The sequence below is a fragment of the Raphanus sativus genome, chromosome 2, assembly GCF_000801105.2.
Source record: "Raphanus sativus cultivar WK10039 chromosome 2, ASM80110v3, whole genome shotgun sequence".
NCBI classification, from domain to species: Eukaryota; Viridiplantae; Streptophyta; class Magnoliopsida; order Brassicales; family Brassicaceae; genus Raphanus; species Raphanus sativus.
The window spans coordinates 36322768-36341912 of record NC_079512.1 but is presented as its reverse complement, the minus strand read 5'-3'; the positions used below and the strand labels follow the sequence as shown (position 1 = coordinate 36341912).

Below are 19145 nucleotides of genomic sequence, written 5' to 3'. Positions count from 1 at the left end.
AATAAATGATGTTTGCACAAACATAAATAACTTTAATTTTATCAAAAACTTTGTAGCTAATTGTATTTTTATCATATATATTTATAATTAACTAAATATTTCTATATTATATTTTATGATATTTTTGATAAAAATATATTTTTTAATATATGTGTATTAGAATAAAATATCATCTAATATAAAATGGAAAGAGTAGTTATCTTTCTTATTCCAAATCAGATGTAGGTAACTTATATTTCCACAAGGGATGGGAAAAATATACGAGATCCATTGCCTGATCATAAATCAAATCTGGATCCAATTCGAAATACTTGAGGTCTACTATATCCAATATATAGATAACTAAGTTTAAAGACGATATGGATCCAAAGCGGCTTCTGTATAATTTTTTTAACATTTATAGAATGAAAAATATTATTTCAAATATTAATGAAATTAAATGGTCTATTATTCTAATTAATAATTTATATTACTATTTTGATAGTTGATCCGAACTCGGATAATTATTTTACAGATCTGATAACTCGGACGTCCTAAAGTTTTAAGTGTTTGATTCGTCCTAAACCTGATGATGAACTAGGTTTTATTTTGGAATCTTTTCTTTTTGTTTTATTTTTTAATTTATATGTAATTTTTCAAAAAAGCTATTTATATGTATTTTCTGTGGTTAGTTTCTTCTTCTTTTTGTATGTCGAAGAACCTTTGGTAGGATTTCACAAAATTTAGATTCTTGTTCGTATTATATAGTTATCTTTAAATGGAATGGCAAGACTACTTCTAGTTTGCATGAGCTCATGCGTGACGTACAAATGGTTGTGGCACTTAATATATTTACAATTCATAAGATTATTCAAAAAATATGAAATATAAAGTAAAATGATAATTTTCCACAAAAGACTAAGATAACCGAAGATTTGATTATCTGAAAAACATATAACAAGTTTACAAAAATTCATCATTGTTTCATGATGTTGCTTTCGAGATCAATATAAGTGTACATAAAAATTATATCATTCTTGTTACGATGGTTTTACATAGTTTTGAAATGATAAATCAAAGTGAGTGACTATTTTAAAAGAGAATATAATTGCAGTTTGTAAAGAATTCTTGATATAATATGCAGATAAGTTGATATTTGATTAAATGAGACATATAAACAATTAAAGGCTTCACTTTATATAAAATTAAGTGGCCTTAATTAAATTTTGTATATGTGTTTCATACCAAAACAAAGTAAGTTTCTTACATCATAAATTAATATTCTTCTTCATCTTAAATCAAGCTATTCTTTTTAAATTTTTTAAATGACTTTAGAAAACTCTCTTTTTTTATTTTTTAAGTTTTTATTATTTTATGTTTTCTCTCTTGTAAAGTATAAATTCTATGTTTGTTCTGTAGACATGTAACATACCATGTCACGTGAATTCTAATGGTCCTTACTTTCCTTTAGTCTTAAGACAATTAAGGTCGTCACGTCTTGCAGAATTCTTCTTTTCTACAGCTTGGGGATAAGAGTAATTCTTAAACCATCAAATGATTTGTCAGGGTAATTTGTTTTTTTTTTGTTTAACCTGGGGTATCCCAGGCCCAGAAGGCCCAGACTAATCCCCAAGGGGAAGGAATGCCCACGGATAGACGCCCCTCCCAGTTTTTCAAATGGGCCGAAAGCATGGCCCATATCCGTGTGCGGTGACAAGAGCGTTGCAAGGTAGTTCCCTCCGGCGTGGATCGAACCTCCTACCTGGGTGCAGGCGGGGACCCGTCCTAACCTTTGGGCTACAACGTCTTGTCATCAGGGTAATTTGTTTCCTATATATTATGTATATTTTTCCTTTTGGTCTGTTATTGCCTCTATCGATCTTTGTATAGCTGATAGATCCTTTTGGTCCTCGCTCACATATGCAATGGGATAATGACTAGTATTCAACATCAATATCATATTCTGTTTTTAGATGGGTCTAATATATAGCAATAAATCATAATAATACAATGTATATTCTATATACTATTCTTATACTTTTTATAAAATTGTAAAAGATGGACAAAAGTATTCACAAAAAGAAAAATGAAAGAGAAAAGAGAGACATTGATGGGGAAACAAGAGATGTGGGAGCGAAGGCCCTCGTGGGAGATGATGCGAAGCCACACTCACTCAGCCCTCATTCTCCTCAGCACTCACCACTCAAAACAACCACAAGTTTTAGTAGCTTTGTTCCTCTTTTCATTTACTGTTTTTATAAGGTCCATCCTAAGTTGGCAGATCTATATTATGCTTGATCGTGCAACGTTTAATCTTTTTTTTTTATTTAAGATGTTGCTATAATTACTTTTGTGGTAATCTGGCTATCATTCTGCGACCCATAATAGTTTCTATTTTTATTGTTACTAGATTTTGACCCGCGCTTTGGAAGCGCGGAATATTTTACGATGAAAAATTCACTAATAACTTAACAAATATTTTGGTAATTTTTAAGAGTGTGTATTTAAAATATTTTTGCATTTAAATCAGTGTTTTTAAATTCAACCCGATTGTGATTATACCGGTTAATCCGGAGATCTGACAATTCAATTTAGGTTTTTAAAATATTCATATTAAAAAAATCACTAAAACCCGAGACTAATCGATTGAACTGATGGATGACCGATATGTAATCTAATTAAATTGTAATAGTTTCATATTTTGTAGTCTTATAATCCAATTTTAAAGTTCATTATTTTGCAATTTATGAAATTTTTAACGTTTCTACAAAATTTTAAAGAGAAAATGATAGATATAAAATAACTAAGATTAATTATTGTATTGTTTGGAAACATTGATAGTAGTATAAAAAATATATTGTTAGAAACATTGATAGTAGTATAAAGAAATAAATATATTGTTTGGAAACATGGATAGTAGTATAAAGAAAGAAACATTAGTGATTTAATGTAAGTTTTAACTATAAAGTATAAATGTGTATTTAATTTAAAAACTTACAAAATAAATGTTAGGTCCAAGAGAATGTTTCTGTTTTAATAAGATAGATATATGACATTACTACTAAAGAAGTTTATATCATTCTATCAACTATTTTAGTGATATATATAACCTAGATTTGTTCTAAATGTGAAAGTAGTATGATATTAATTTTTTTTTCGTAAAGCATTTAATAAATGTGAAATTATTGTCCGGTGAGATTTTTTAAATAGATGTGTTATTTTTCCAAAGATAACAACCTTACTATAAAAATTAATTAAGGTGATGTTCACTTTAAAACAACAAGACTTTCAATCGTTTAATAGGAACCAAAAACTAGTCATCGATCACAATTCGAAACTCTTTGCAAATGAATTTTTATTGAAAAAGATCATATTAATTCTCATACTTGCAATTCTTATTCTTTTTTCACTTGGAAAAGAACAAGTCTTCATATACAATTTTGTACTATATTAAACTAAACTGTAGTATACATTGAAATAACTTAACAGAATCATGTTCGCAGACGCGCACATATATATATATATATATATATATATATATATATATATATATATATATATACACACACATATAAAGGTTATGTAACTCTAACGTTATTCTCATTATGGAAGATATACTCGAGTAGCTAATGAAAGAGCGACTGGTGCCAACTGCCAAGTCACTTATACAACATATTAGAATAATTCTGTCAAAAAATAGATATCGAATTTGACTCGAAAGTAGTGAATTAAGGTATATCATGATCTAAGTTTCTCTTTATGATAATTATTTATATCAATTATATATCTACTGCGTGTAGCCATTTATGTATTCATATTTTTTTTTTTTTTGAGAAAATGTATTCATATTAGGCTTAAGCATATTACTTTGAACCGAAAGAGTACACGCTAATTAATTATTAAATTTATATACTTTTGTAGCACGCCTTAAAAATATGAATCAATATTCATTAACGCCTCAATGATGAGATGCGTATACGTAAGTTAGCAAAGAGAATACGAACTCCTAGTTGCCCATTCGAATAACTGGTAAAAAGCCGAAACTTTTTAATATTCGTGTTTATGTATATGTATTATGCGTAAAGAAAACAATATATACCTAATTAGAACATAGATTCGACAAATAAAAAAAACGTGTTCTTCAATGTTATATAAAGATAATACTAAGATAAAATTTATGCTACGCGTTTGAATGATAATATACCTAAGCAACGTCTTTGACGTAATCCATTGATTATTTTAAAAACGAGATATACTGTGGACATATCAGTTTCAGTAGGCGTTTTTCATGTTTTTTGGCAAATTTTTAAATATACAAACTTACTTCTTACTTTTAGTTTGAAATAGTTTTTTCGTTTTTAGAATTTTAATGTTTTACTAGATTTTGACCCGCCCTATATATTTTGTTTTAAATTCAATTTTTGATATTTTTGTTTTTGTGAATATATTTGTATTTTTTTGTAATCATATTTGTATATAAATCTTAACCAAAATATATTTTATTAAATAAGGGTAATTTAAAAATGGATCCGGGTATAGCACGGTTAAGGTTAGATTGCGGTCGAACTCGCCCCACTGACCCGTCAACCCATGGGTTTTCAGTTTTGTTTTGTTAAAAAAATCTGACTCACACAACCCGAAAACAAATAATTTTGTACCCGCATCCACTCCGCTTAATTTTGTGGTTATCTACGGGTTAAATATATATTTTAAAAATCATTATTTAATTTAACTATTATAAAATATATTTAAAATAAAAATTTATACATGATTAAAAATTTTAAGTTACTATTTTAAACTCATGTATTTAAAAAAATTACTTTTTAATTTTTATTTTTTAAATACTTTGCGGGTCCACGGGTAGCCGCGATCCAAAATTCACCAACCCACACTCACTCCGCATAAAATACTCATAACCCGCACCCGCAAATCAATTTTTCAAATAGTTTGACCAAACTTATGATCCGCTGTTAAAAGAACGGATATATTTTCTGTTTTATATTTTTAAGAAATATTATTTTTATAAAATACAGGTTGTAACCAGCAAGAAAACAATTAACTGTCGTCCATTCAACAAATTGCCACGTATCAGTTTAGACTTTTTTTAAACGGATTGTGTAACTGTTTTTTGACCGGTTAGTTGTTATATGTGTATTACTAAAAAATAAGATATTTTTTTAAAATAAAATTAAAGGTTCTAGATTCTGCTTAAATATTTTGAGAAATTTAATATTTATTTATGTTATGTTTGTAATTTTATTAATATTTAATATTAATTTAATTTAATATAATTTTGATAACTATATAAATTTCATAAATTTTATATTAATTTAGTTTAATATAATTAAGTTGTATAGCTATATATTTATGTTATATGCACTCCAAAGCTTTGCGACATATTATATTTTTCTTAGTAGTTATTTAACACAATTACTAAGAATATGCGTACCCAAAAATTCGACTCCGAATTAACTCAAATATCAAAATCTCATACTCTGTTAGATCTGACATGTTTACTCGAATGGTTTATTAAAGTGTTATATCTAAAAACCAATATCAAATCTAACCCGCACCGAAACCCGGACAAAAATTTTGAAAAAAAAAAAAAAAATATATATATATATATATATATATATATATAAATAGGTTAATATGGTCTTCTATAACGTTAAGTAAAATCACATTTTAATAAATATTTTTAATCGAATAACCTATTTAAAACCCGTTAAACTAAAACCTGAAAAAAATATATCTTTATAAACTTCCATAACAATATCAAATACACATTCAAAATATACTCAAAATTTAAATTAGATATTGGCCATATAATTAGGTATCAAATAGAAGATGTTTACCTTATATTTTTAGATGCTATCCTCTAGAGAATTTAGAAGCAGTTTCAAAATATGTTGATTGAAGTAATTAGTAACTGACGATTTTTGATGCTATCCCGCACTTTTCTCATCTTTAGTTAATTTTAGTTTTTGTCTGACTAAATAAAAATATTTAGATGTAAATAGAAAATGTGCATCCGATTATTATGCTGAAGTTATGGTTACATCAACAATATATAATTCAATACATCCGATTAATATATGATCATATATGTTGCTTGATATGATTGTAGTTGGAATGAATTGTTGGCTCATCATGTGGGCTTTGTAATTATCATAGGCAGTTAAACATTTTTAGTCAGAAGACGGTTACTACAATTATCGGAACAAAAGTGGAAGGTACAAAAACTATTTTATTAAAGTGGTCATATTATTTGGATAATTATTTAGATGTATTATATTTTAAATTGGACACAACAAATATCAATAGGTCATGCTGAAGAATTAATAGAATAGACTAGATTTTGACCCGCCCTTTTTAAGGGCGGGTTTATTTTCTGTTTTATATTTTCTTTAGAAATTTAAATTTTATATTTGTGGTTTTTTGTATTATATTTCTTTTAAATGATTAATAAGATGTTTTAATAATTGTATTAAAATAGTTAGACTACACATATATCAATAGGTCATGTTCGTGTTTTAATAGTATTGATACATGCAGTTGTAAAAAATCAGTTTTCTAAAAAAAAAAAATGTGGACACAACCTTTATCAATAGGTCATGCTGCAGAATTAATAGAATAGATTAATTAAAACTTTTTATTATTCATTTTAAAAAATACTATATAAAAACATAAATTTGACTAAAAATACAAATATAAAACAAAAATATCCTTATTTTTGTTTTAATTTTTGAGAAATTTAAGTTTATATTTGTTTTTTTAATTATATTTGTAATTAATATTAATTTAATTTAATATCATTTTGGTGACTATATTAAATATGTCAAGTTTCATAATTATACACTTGTGTCATATACATTTCAGAAATTGTTTTTAAACTTTATTCATAAAATTTACAACATATTATATTTCTTAGTAGTTACTTAACATAATTAGTCAAAAATATTTGTATAAAAAAAAAACGATTCGGAATCTACCCAAAAATCAAAGTCTCATACCCAGTGTTTTAAAAACCGATCTGGACTCGTGGTTGAACCGATAAATTTGGTGACCTAAGATAAATACGGTTTGAGTTTTGTGAAAAAAAACTAATATTTAAAAACCTAATAAAACCCGCAAAAACTCGCTAAAACCCGAAAACTGATTACCGGTTGAACCATTGGTGGAACTAATAGATAACTTTTAATTTTACTTTTTTATTTTAGTTTTTAATTATGTTTCTAAAATATGGTTTGTATAATTTTTAATAAATAAGTTAGGTTTTTCAGTTTTCTTACTAAAAAAACATGGAAACTCTGGCTTTATCTCATCCTCAAACTTGGAATTAGATGATAAAACATTGTATAATACCCGACCCGCAAAAACCTATAATAGTATTCAAAGAGATCATATACATATATATAAATTGTATATATACCCGCCTATTAATCTTCTTCTGTTGCCCGTTAAACCTGCAAAAACTCGCTAAAATCCAAAAACCGATTACCGGTTGAACCATTGATTGAACTAATAGATAACTTTTAATTTTATTTTTTTATTTTAGTTTTTAATTATGTTTCTAAAATATGGTTTGTATAATTTTTTAATAAATAAGTTAAGTTTTTCAGTTTTGTTATCGTCAATTTATTAATAATGTTTTACTTTTGGTTTACTTTGGATTTAAAATTTAATTTATTATTCACATTACACATGTAAATATTTATGAATTTTTCAGTCTTTATATTATTTGTTAGATTTCATAATCTTAACTTGTTACAAAAATAATTTAAATAATTTAAACTATTTTTGATATTTTATAAGTCAAATGAAAAAAATATGTAAAAACTAAAGAAATTAATTTGGGTAGAATAGTGACAAAAAGCAAATGTAACCGAATACATGATAATATCACTGTGATATCTGTTTATACAGCGTAGTATATTTTAATTAAAATTTTATTATAATAAAGTAACATTGATTACCAATCACAATTTGGTATAAACTCAAAAGGATGAATAATTGTTATTATATATATATAACTGTAGTAGAAAGAAGTGGTGCCGAAAATAGTGGACTGGTAGTTATTAAATAGATATCGATTAATAAAAAGGTAGTTATGGTTGTATAGTTTGTTTAATTTTTTTTTATATTTATTGGACTACACATATAGTATTGATTCATTTTTTGTTATCTTCTGTTTGTCTTGCTCAACTTGTAACACAGTTTTAATGCACAGAATGCAAAAAACATGCCTGATCCCCAGAAAAGAATAACACGAATCGGTTTTGCTTCAAGCAACGAGATGAATCAAAGTAGCCTTACACATACGAGTTAATCCCACAAACAGAACAGATCAAACTAAGCCAATCATGCAATGCAAAAACAACCAGACAGCACTTACAGTGCTCATACCGAAAAAATAAAGGGAACCTAACAAATCCGAAGTTTCTCTAGAAAGTCTTCTACATAATTCTGATTGGTAGGAACAAAAGGGACAGATTAGGCTAAAGAAGAGCCTATTTGCAGTTCTGTAGATGTCTCTCATTTGATCTTCTTAATGATGTCCTCGATGACTTCTTCCATATCAAGAGCCTTCATTGGAGCAAATGGACGTTTCATCTCCTACATAGTGACATTAACATTAACATTATGTTCATTTTTTTATTTTCTAAACTGAGATCGAAAAGGTAAACATATCAACAGTGTATACTCACAATAACTAACATAAAGAGCTGCCTACAACACTTAGAAAGTCAACTAACAAAAGATTTACCATAATTTATGTTGTTTCAGTAGATATAACATCAATTGCGTATACCTCATCACTCGAACGGAACAAATCAGAAAAGTGAGACAAACTGAGATTTGTTATAAATAGAATAAGAAGTCTTACCAAAAGACTGATGAATGTTTCACCACCTTCCTCTCGGATCTCAAAGCAACCGCGCCTTGGCTGATCAATCACACCAAACAAAAAGAAAAAAATATTAGCCAAGAAACAAGATTTGTTAGCAACTATTAACGTTACAAACATGGTGAGCATTCATGACAAAACATTCAAAATTGCCGTCAGAAGAAAGACCTTTTCAGGGTTGAGCGTCACGGTGACGCCAGGAACAGCTCCCTCCAGACCTTCCTTCACCTGAATGGCCCTTGTCTTGAACGCATTGCATTGTTTACTTCAACAACATCACAACAAAGATATAACAAGACACAACATTATGCGATATCAATACGAAACCCTAGCAATAAGTAATGGAAACCCTAGCCGCTACACCCGAAACCATGTTCTCAACATACAGTTCAGTAAACATCAAAGCACCAAAAGCGCTTTCGCTTCAATTTGGAGGAAAGAGGCCCCACCATGTTCTCAAGAAATCTAGTAAAAGCCCTAACTTAATGCTCATACCAGTGCTCTATAACAATCTTGGGCTTCGTCGAGTCTCCAACCTCCTCCTCCTCCGCACCAGCAGCTTCTTCCTCTTCCTCATCCTTCTCAACTTCCTGAGATGCTTTCTCTTCCTTCTTCGCCTTCTTAGCTCCTCTCCCAGTCTCAGTCGATGGCTTCTTCCTCTTCGCCGGCGACGCAAGCTTCTTCACCTGCTTGTTGACGACGGATCCAGCAGCTTTAGCGCCGTTTTGTTGAGTCGCACTTCGAGTTCGGCGATCCATGCTCCGAGTCACTCTCGACGAAGTTGGTGCCTTTTCCTCTCCATCTCCCTTACTCTTCACCGGCGCCATTGTACGGGAAAAGAAAAACAGAACACAAAACAAAGAGACAGGCTTTCGTCTGAGTACACAACTCTTGAGACTCTCAACTGAAGATGTTCTGTCTCTGACTCTTTACTTTACTTTTTTTTTTTTGTGTTGATTGATTTCAACGGACGGTTAAGATATAGTCCCAGTTGTTCTCAAAGGATTTAAAAACGTCTGACCGTTCGATTTGACAGAAGGGACCAGGAGCCACGTCTGATTATGATCTCTATATAGTGCGGTACAGTTGTTTTTCCAAACGCCTTGCCGTTTTTGCTACTAAAGGGTATCACTACTTGCCGTTTCGAATTCCAAAGATAGATTCTTAGTGGATATAACTTTCTATAGTGATTCACACTGATTTTGATCAACTTTTTAAAAGCTTTTTGTAGTTCTTAGTGGATATAACCATCAATTTGTTAGTAGTATAAATATATAAATGCTAAAAAATCTAAAGAAACAGTACTTTATGAATCGCAATAAAAAAAAATTAACAAGTAATAAGCTAGCAACTTCTCCATGCTAAAAGTTTGTTAACCATAAACAAAATCAAGACATCCAAGCTATTCTTGTTTGCGTCTGTGCCAGGCTCAAGAACCCAACTTTGAATCACAGTAATATGAATGGTTTACGAGAGTATTTAATATCACAAGGCGGATGCTTCTGGTAAGAATTTAGCCAAGACCAAACATATATGAGAGAATATAGACTCTGATAAGCCTTTCAAACCAGGGAGGTGTAGTTAGGGAAGAGATACATCAACCGGTCCAGAGTTTCAGGGTTGAACTTCCGAGCAAATAGATAACATGGACGTTGCTCTCCTTTCCACAGACACGGCCTCACTGTTGTCACTTTCTGCGAAGAGAATGGTTAATGGGATCAGTGAAAGACAATCTTTTCCAAGAACCATGTGTAACAAGAAGTAGAATAAGACTCGGGGTACTTTACCTTTAAATCACTTGTTACATGGTAAGCAAGTTGGATGGACTGCATATATCAGATTAAACCCACAAACTTAGGTCGCTGAATAAAACAAATATTAACCGAGAGCATAGAGAAAGAGAGAGAGCAAGAGGGACCTTGATTTTTCTGAGGAGGTAAGGAGTGATGTCTCTCGCATTGTATAATCTCGGATGCCATTTTCCCTCTGACCAGTCAACATGTGTCACCGACCAGTTTGCTATTCCATTTGGATCAATCATCTGAAAGTAAAGAGATCATTAAGCAATTATAATGGCAAGTGTAAAAAATAAAAAGAAAGAAGCAAGCAAAAGGAGTAGACTTTACATTGAAAAGAGTTGGGAAATAATGTTCGTCCGCATAGCAGTTGCGTCCTTCCATCTTCGGCTATGAGAAAAACGTAAGCCGTTAGGTACAAAGGAGTACACTGACATTGTCTTTAACTTGCCTATATGCCTAAGTTCTTTTCATAATAGATTAATGAGAGGTTTGAAGAAAGAAATATGATCAGATACAACATTAGCACATGCTACACAATATGGTATGACAAATTATTATATCACACAATTTGAGAGAAACAATTGAAAACAAAAAGCTTGCTTACCCTACAGTAAAGCTTGAATTTTGTGTAGTAAAGACTGTCAGCCATGACGACTATAGCATGTCTCCTCTTCATTGAAAACCACTGGGAAACCATTGATTACAGAGACGCACAAGAAAACAACATCAAAGCTTAATTAGAATCAACTAGAAAAGAAATACAACCATCATTATCGGTAATGATAAAATATGATATATCTTTTATTACATAACGGCATACCTGTGAGCCCTTCCGAAAATCCTTCTTTTCAACCTCAGGCAGCATATGTTGAGAATACCGACCATTCCCATGCGGTCCAGGATCCTCGAAACTGAAACCAAAACATCCAAGATCAGAACACATTCCACCAGATGACTGAGTAGCAATAACAAGTCATAAAAAAAGGTTGAACCGCATGGGTAAACTTACCAATCAATGTAGCTAAGATTAGCGAAGATCAAGTGATTATAGATATACTTAAAGTCGAATAGCGGTACACAACTGCCAGCAATAAGAAAACAAAGAACTAGATTAGTCAATCACATCATGATGACCTTAAAATAACCTACACAATATATATAAGAAATAGTTAAATTCAATCACCTACCTATCTGAAAGCAACACAAAGTGTTGGTTATCAGGATCAATGAGAGCATGAGCTAATAGCCTTCTTTCAGCATCAACCATCGATATCTGACCCCAAGCAACCTGCACAATATTATCATCATTACTAGTAAAACATTTGCATGGAAACTGACTGAAAAGGTGTAGTAAAACATCACTTACCTTGTGACTGTGAATATCTCGACCAACAAAGTAGTTGCTAGTGTGCGCAGGACTTTTCTTTGACGCGTGCACATAAATCGAAAACTTGTTCTCATGACCCTGAAACCAAACAAACAAAAAGAATGAAACCAAACTCTTTTAATTGCAATGAGGTTAATTAACTGAAGGAGAGAAACTTACACGGAGGAACATCTCCCAGAGAGGCTCAAAAGGTAAAGCCCCTGGCGTTAAGAACATAAAGGCAATCTTGGGATTGGCTGTCTTAGACTCAGGTAGATTCATGATCTCATTGGTCACAACCTGAGCAGCAGCTTCGGTATCAGTGAGTTCCCTTGAAGGCACGAACAGGAACTGTTGGTACAACTGACATCCAGGACCAGAGAACATGTAGCAAGTCACAGAGTTACGGGGAGGGTAAACGAGTGCAGTGATGACAACGAGCGTAACGAGAGCAACCAAAGTGATAATCCATCTCGGGCCCTTAAAAGGAGGCCTTTGGCGAGACTCTGACATAGCTTTGCAAAAAATTTCTCTTTTAAGCTACCAACACTATATACGCATCGAACTCATCTCAGTCACACCTGATCAAAAGTAACAACCTTTACATCATATAGGTGAGGTGACTTAAACTCCAACAAACACATAACTACAAAATTCAATTTTGTTTCAAAGCCAATCGAGAGATTTCAAAAGATGGAGTCTTTTTAATCGGAAATGAAAATTTCAGATTTTAAGAAGCGTGTAGCACTTTCCATCGTTAAAACTAAGAGTGAATCAGACAGAGCGTAACACAAAAGATCGAACCATAAAAAGGAGCCACGGAAGAAGCGGGGAAGGATACGAACAAAGGGGCAGGAGAGCGATTGAGATAAGCCCTCGAGGAGAATCTGATGATCGTAGAAAGATTCGCTCACAGGAGAGTGTGCTTTCGCGAGATTATCTGTCTTTCTCGTACTCTCTCTCTATGAGCACTAGCCACTAGAAACGGTCACTGTAGCTCCAAATGAGGAACGAACGTCCTTCTCTTTTCTCGTTTTTCAATTAAAGCGTTTTTTAATTTAACCCATTATCTATATTAGTTAGATTTGTTTATTCCAGTCATTAATTCGTAATTATTGATTTTATTACTCCACGAAACCGCCAATCAAATCGAATCAATTAGATTTTCTTGTTTAATTGTAAAATAATACCCATATATCCAACTTAAATGTATATAATTTTTGCCTACGTGATTTTAAATTTTATTTTCTCTTTAATGAAAGGTGAAATTGGCTTTACTAATGCTTTATCCTCAATTTGATATCATTTTATTCGGCACATGTGCCAGCCACTCTCTTCCATAAAGACTCAACAGTATCAAATCTTCAGTTCCTATTGTTTTTTTTTAAACACTACTAGGGTAGGCCCGCCCTACGGGCGGGATATACTTTACTTGTGTTCTAGATTTTTAATTTTGGTATAATTTTGTAGTTTGTATTTGTAAGAGATATGTATAATAATGCTTTTTAACTTTAGGATATTAAAAATTATGAAAAATATTACATTCATTTTATTTATTTTTAACTTGTTTTTGCTTTATTTTATGTTTTTAATAATGAACGCACATTTTTATATATCTTTGCATATGTCTAACTAAACTTCTTTATTTTTCTTATTTTTATTAGTCTTTTCATTAAGACTTTTATACCATTGTTCTCTATATATAATAAATAATAATTTTAACAAAAAATATTTTATGTTTCGAATTTTACCTTTTCAAATTTGAACTTTTTATAATTTTTTCTTGTTTTTTTCAAATTTCTTTTTAAAATCAAAAATTATTTTGAAACAATTTTACATTTTTTATATATTTTAAGTATTTATTTATATATTTATAGAATCCAAAATTTCACATTCCAAAAACCTTACCCCACATTCCAACTCTAAACCCTGAGTAATCCTAGGATTATAAATGTTTTTTCCCGTTTTAAAAGTGAAGATAAAAATTGTTAGTATAAATATGAAAAATGATATTATGACACTGGTATTTTTGGCAATTTTCTATTTTTTATATATAGTAAGTACATTTGAGTTTTTATTATTGTGGTTAGGTTTAATACTCAAAATATTGATTATTTTTATATTTTTGTATATATTGAATGTGCTTGTATTTTTTTATTTCTTTTACATATTTTATTTTATAATTAACAATTTCAATAATTGAACATGAATATATAATTCACTATAATAGGAAATTATTTGTTAAAAAACAGAATCAAAACATAATATTAATTATCATTTTTTAAATAAATTAAATATACTGATTGGGATCAAACTCTAGAGTTTTCTTATTTTTTCCCTAAGAAGACAATTCTAAAGAAACAATTTTCAAATTAACACACATTGATTAACTTAAGTATATTTTAAAACTTTGTGGATTTCCGAGCGTGTCTTTATCAATTATCATTGCAGGTTTGAAGACTGGGAGCTAAATTTCTTTCAGTGATTGTATTTCCAAGGTCCGTTAGCAGTAGTGAAATATTCTAAATTTTGTTAAAAGTTTTGGTTATTTGGGTTTGCGGATCCTGTGTGACCTTTTGCCGTGGGAAATTAGGAAGTTTTTTGTTTGTTTGTTATGTTTGTGAGTACAGCTCTTCTAGCTTGAGGCATCCGAAACCACTTTAATGTACTTACCACTGTTTCTTTTTCATTCATAGGATCATCTCCTTTCTTCAAATTGGTTACACAGAGTCTGTTGGTTGCACAAAAAAAAAAACAAAAAGGTTACACAGAGTCTGTCTATTTGCTTCACCTGATTTTGTTGGAGATGAGTCAATGTCAGCTAATAATTAATTGAAGAATTCCAAATTCTAAATCCTAAGTTCAGTAGTAAGTATAGTTTTAAGAAATAAAAACCACTCATACCTCTTGCTGGAATAATTTCATATTGACTGAAGGGCGACTTAAGAACTAACGTGTATTCATTGGTTCTAGATATACAGTGAGATGGTGAGGCCGCAGAGAGAAGAGACGGCTGTGGTTGGCTCTGTTAGAACCAAAACAGAAAAAAAAGAAAGGACCAATATAATTCTGTTCTGTTTTTTCAGTGGCGAAGACTTTTGCATAGAAACACTATTAAGGTCAAAAGAGTGGCTCAAATTTTGTATACTACTAACCTCTTTTTTTACTACATCATAAGCTTCAAGTACTGATATCTCAATGGTGACGAAGTTGTGGCCGCTATTGGACACATAAGGACTACTAATTGTCTTAACGAAGCAGTTTCCATCTCTTTTTGATAGTTATACAAAATATCAAAGACACCATTGGTCAACAAACAAATTGTTAATGTTTCTTGAAACGGGGAAAAAACAAAAAGTACCTGCCAATGTTTCAGACCTCATGAAATACTCCGAAGCAGATCTGAAAGCAGAGTTGGATCCTGGTCCCATTTTCTCCGTGGGCTCCTAAAAGAAGACGAATACCCAGGAAGCAATGATACAATCTTTCTTTCAGTGTTGCATCGGAATATCCAATCTCAGACAGATGATGTTTCTCCTTGATGACAAACCTCTTATGAGATATTAAAGTCATCGCTAAAGAAAGAAATACTCTTTATTGTTGATAAACTCCTTCCCTTCTTCCTTAGTAGCAATCTCCTGTCATGTTACGGTTTCTCCTTTTTTAACGAATGTTTCAGTTTCCTCATGGAGTCAAACAGGAGCTCATATATTATAAACATAGACTGCGGCTGCTTGTATCTTGCATGTAGCCTTCTTGGATTAGCCTACAAACTGCTGTCTAGTTGGCTTCTCCATCCAACATGCTGTGAAGCTCTGTAATGTTCAGCGGTCACGTACATATTGCATCAGAAGATAATGGTACATAGCCCAACAAAAAAAACGTGAGTCAATAATGCACCTCAGTTCCATCTTTATATATTTATCCTTTTCGAACGTGTATTAAACCTAGAGTAAGAAGTCAGAGTCTCACACTTTCATGTAACTGTAGTCTTCAGGAGCTATAGCTCTTCCAGTCTTTTGGAGCAGCTTTAGTTCTTTACATCAGATCTTTTTGTCACAAACTTGAATTCCCTTCATGGTAGCAAGTTATATTTTAGTTCTAGTTGATGATCAAGATAAATTAAAAGCAAAGAGAACGAAATTAAATAAGTAGGAAATGATGAATAATATACCTCGTCTCTGTTTTTGATGTATGTGTCCTTCCTTGTTCTAAAAGAACACATTCTTTCTCCAGCTGGTCCATGATTTCTGAAAGTCAGTAACTGATCAGTTAATGGAGGAAGATAGATTCTAAAGTTCACAGTATATATATATATATATATATATATAAACTAATCTAAGATAAGGTCCCTATCAGATCAGATAAGTTCACAGTATATATTAAGGTATAGAAATCTGGAGATTTCATCTTAGATGCTTCAAAGGTCTTTTCCGGAGTGACTTTTATCAAGACTTACCTTCAGTCAGAGCCGAGAATATGTCCGGGAAGTTTGAAAGAACATATGGGAGCTCCAGAGTTTTGAGTTGGTGAGAGATGATCCAGTCCTTAACTCTTCCTAGCTGCAGTTGAGTCTCAACCACATCATGTCTGTCATCTTGAAGAACTCAACAGATAGGAAAAATTAAAAGAAGTTCTATTATTTGATAAAGTCAAGCTTTTGTGCTGATATTTCTGTAATAATCCACCTTCATACCTACGTAGCAGGAAAGATGTACAGCGGAGGCTACAAATCAACATATAATCGAAGCTTCAATCAGTTACTCTGGAGAATGGTGATGCCAATTAATGCTAAAAAGAGTGGGGGAGTGATCGGATTCATGTTAATTCTTGGTTACATGTGACAGAAGAATGATAACTAAAAAGAGAATGATATTTACAGCCGTTACCGGAGACGACGTGAACTCAAAGCCAAGGCCGTTCCGCGCTGCAAATCCATCCACATGAGCTTTCCACCATGTTTGACATTCCTAGCCTCCCAGAATTGTAGCAGCCTGGCCTCTACACCGGATGAGCACCGCTTCGGCTTCAAGTCGGAGAAAAAAACATTTGGGTTATAGCCATCAAGAACAAAAACAGAGAGATGAATATTAAGAGATGAATATGAGTGAGATGTGTAGGAGAGAGATGTGAAGAACAAAAACAGTGTAAACAGTAAAAAAATACCTATAAACGAAGAACACAAAGGTGCGCAGGCACAGCCAGGATTAGGGTTCCTCTCTACTTGTGTGGTAGCTGCGCCTCAAAACCGGAGAGCAACGCGAAGAGACGATGAAAGTCAAAGTCCACACCAGTGCGTTTCATTTAACGCCGCCACGTGTCATGCTCTGGTCGCGTGAGTTTATGACATGGAATCTGACGTGGAGCCCTCAGGAGTGAGGGAACTCTACTTTATAATAATAGATTTCATTTATATCAACGAAAACCAAATACATAGACCGACGATTACCATAATCCCGGTAAAAGCAGTCCGACGAACCAAAAGAAAGATTCCCGGAAACAACAGCCCATACATGAGAGACAATGAACAACATAAAAACCAGAGCATGAACCATCCTTAATACAAACTGATCTAAACTAGAAGAAGTGAAGAACCAAATAAAAGAACCTTTACAAAACAATAAACAAGAAGCACGATGACTTGAAGTGAGCCCCTTTGAACGAGACAAGGCGAGGATGCATCCAAAGCTAAAACCTCCGGCTTGTGACTCCTCCTATAGAGAATAGCCCATGCGATTAGGAGACCAGTGCTTCGAAATCCAAGAGACAGAACAATATCAGTTTTTAAGTCTACAACTTGAATGGCGATGACGGAGATAGAATGTTGACGAAGATAGAATGTCACGAGACACCGAGATGAAGCAAGACGAAAGATAAGAACCCGATCAAATCTTTTGGTTGAAGACAAGGAGCGAGACAACTCATAAATGGGTTTAACCATTCTCGAAAGATCAAGAAGGCCGAAGATCGAGACCCAAAATGAGCCAAAGAGAACACAAAGCCAACATGCAAATCATTCAAACCGAAAACAGGTTCTTAACGAGAAGGAAAATAAAACCCAACTCATTTCAACTAGATCGATCAATATAACACACAAGGATCAACATGCAAAGCTCTCATCTCATGGAAGGATAAGATCTAGATCTAGAAATCCAACCAAAGAAAAAAAAGGAGAACTAAAACATGAAGATCTTAACCGATTAAAGCCCAAAAAGGATGATTCAAAGAAAGCTAAACCCGACTCCGGCTCTGAGAGAGCAACCGGAGTCGGAGAGGAAGCTTCAACAATGGAGGATTGATGAGAGAAACGCAGAGGATTTTTTGAGGAGGTCTTCGGTTCCTATTATTTTCCTATAAAAAATAAAAATGATAAAGACAAATAAAAAAAGTTGAAATTACTTTTTATCTGAATTTGGTTCCGGGCCATATATATATTATATATATCTTCGGGCTTTATAGGTTCCGGGCCAGACAAAAGCTAGTTGGTCCAGTTCACACATGTGATGGTGGTACGTACCTTTGGAGTTTGAAGCAGTGGTTGCCTCCTCGCACGGGTTCGCGACATTGATTCTTTCTTTGGCAGTCTCAAAGTTGTCTAAACTTGGAAAGGACAATGAGTTCAATATTGGGACTAAGAGTTATAACACAGTGTCACGTGTCATAAGCCACTCGGGCGGCATTATTAATTAACATAACGTTTCCACTTCCATCTCTTCCCTATTTATAATCCCATTCCAACTCCATTTCCCATATTCATCTCTCAAAAAACCTTTTTGGTTGAGTAATAATGTCGAACTGTGGCGACAAAAATACAAGCCTCCTACCATCGGTAAATTTTGCAATACCTGGAATCAAAGATGTTGATATGATTCTAGGTGAAAAACTCTCTGCTTCCACAGTTTCCACCAACCGTAACTACGCGGCCTTTCAGCTGAGTCTCGAGCGTGGAAAGAATGCTGACGTGGCACAAGTAGGCCAAGCAGCAATTTACTACATCGGAGGGATCTGTTGCCTAATGCCCGAAGTAGCAGATGATGTCCTGGAAGGGTTCCGTCACCGTCAGGGAGGTGGTGGGAGAGTTCGTGTCGTAAGA

At 32.4% G+C, this 19145-nt stretch overlaps 2 protein-coding genes and 1 long non-coding RNA gene across 4 annotated transcripts; all 3 read right to left on the bottom strand.

Moving 5' to 3' along the window:
* Positions 1–8243: 8243 nt before the first annotated feature.
* LOC130508180 (uncharacterized) lies at positions 8244–9831 on the bottom strand. The gene is made up of 4 exons (XM_057003487.1): positions 9383–9831; positions 9056–9152; positions 8867–8926; positions 8244–8595 (listed from the first exon to the last, which is right to left on the bottom strand). Exons 1-4 carry the CDS (start codon positions 9712–9714, stop codon positions 8515–8517), a joined length of 570 nt encoding a protein of 189 aa, XP_056859467.1. The 5' UTR covers positions 9715–9831; the 3' UTR covers positions 8244–8514.
* A 415-nt stretch (positions 9832–10246) lies between these two features.
* LOC108842300 (glycosyltransferase BC10) lies at positions 10247–13107 on the bottom strand. The gene is made up of 11 exons (XM_018615167.2): positions 12857–13107; positions 12233–12633; positions 12053–12151; positions 11874–11974; positions 11696–11767; positions 11507–11597; positions 11291–11371; positions 11014–11073; positions 10806–10928; positions 10675–10713; positions 10247–10581 (listed from the first exon to the last, which is right to left on the bottom strand). The coding sequence occupies exons 2-11, from the start codon at positions 12563–12565 to the stop codon at positions 10450–10452; spliced, it is 1131 nt and encodes a 376-aa protein (XP_018470669.2). The 5' UTR covers positions 12566–12633; positions 12857–13107; the 3' UTR covers positions 10247–10449.
* A 1724-nt stretch (positions 13108–14831) lies between these two features.
* Positions 14832–18441, bottom strand: LOC108839617 (uncharacterized). 2 transcript variants are annotated; one of them, XR_008942751.1, is made up of 8 exons: positions 17219–18441; positions 16942–17078; positions 16749–16843; positions 16512–16649; positions 16227–16302; positions 16025–16125; positions 15208–15867; positions 14832–15077 (listed from the first exon to the last, which is right to left on the bottom strand). It is a non-coding gene; the product is annotated as an uncharacterized LOC108839617 (long non-coding RNA). The 2 variants fall into 2 exon arrangements; XR_008942752.1 differs by lacking the exon at positions 14832–15077 and having other exon boundaries at positions 15182–15867; positions 17219–18436.
* Positions 18442–19145: the final 704 nt, after the last annotated feature.

Bases quoted from the DNA above. Each gene is read 5' to 3' on its own strand.
- LOC108842300 (XM_018615167.2), bottom strand. From the start codon at position 12,565: ATGTCAGAGTCTCGCCAAAGGCCTCCTTTTAAGGGCCCGAGATGGATT. The intron at 11,372-11,506 runs GTATGCCGTTAT...ATGGTTTCCCAG, and splicing joins ATTTTCGGAAGGGCTCACAG to TGGTTTTCAATGAAGAGGAG. The intron at 10,714-10,805 runs GTCCCTCTTGCT...TGATATATGCAG, and splicing joins ACCTCCTCAGAAAAATCAAG to TCCATCCAACTTGCTTACCA.
- LOC130508180 (XM_057003487.1), bottom strand. From the start codon at position 9,714: ATGGCGCCGGTGAAGAGTAAGGGAGATGGAGAGGAAAAGGCACCAACT. The intron at 9,153-9,382 runs GTATGAGCATTA...ATGTTGTTGAAG, and splicing joins AAGATTGTTATAGAGCACTG to TAAACAATGCAATGCGTTCA. The intron at 8,596-8,866 runs GTAAGACTTCTT...GTCACTATGTAG, and splicing joins AAACATTCATCAGTCTTTTG to GAGATGAAACGTCCATTTGC.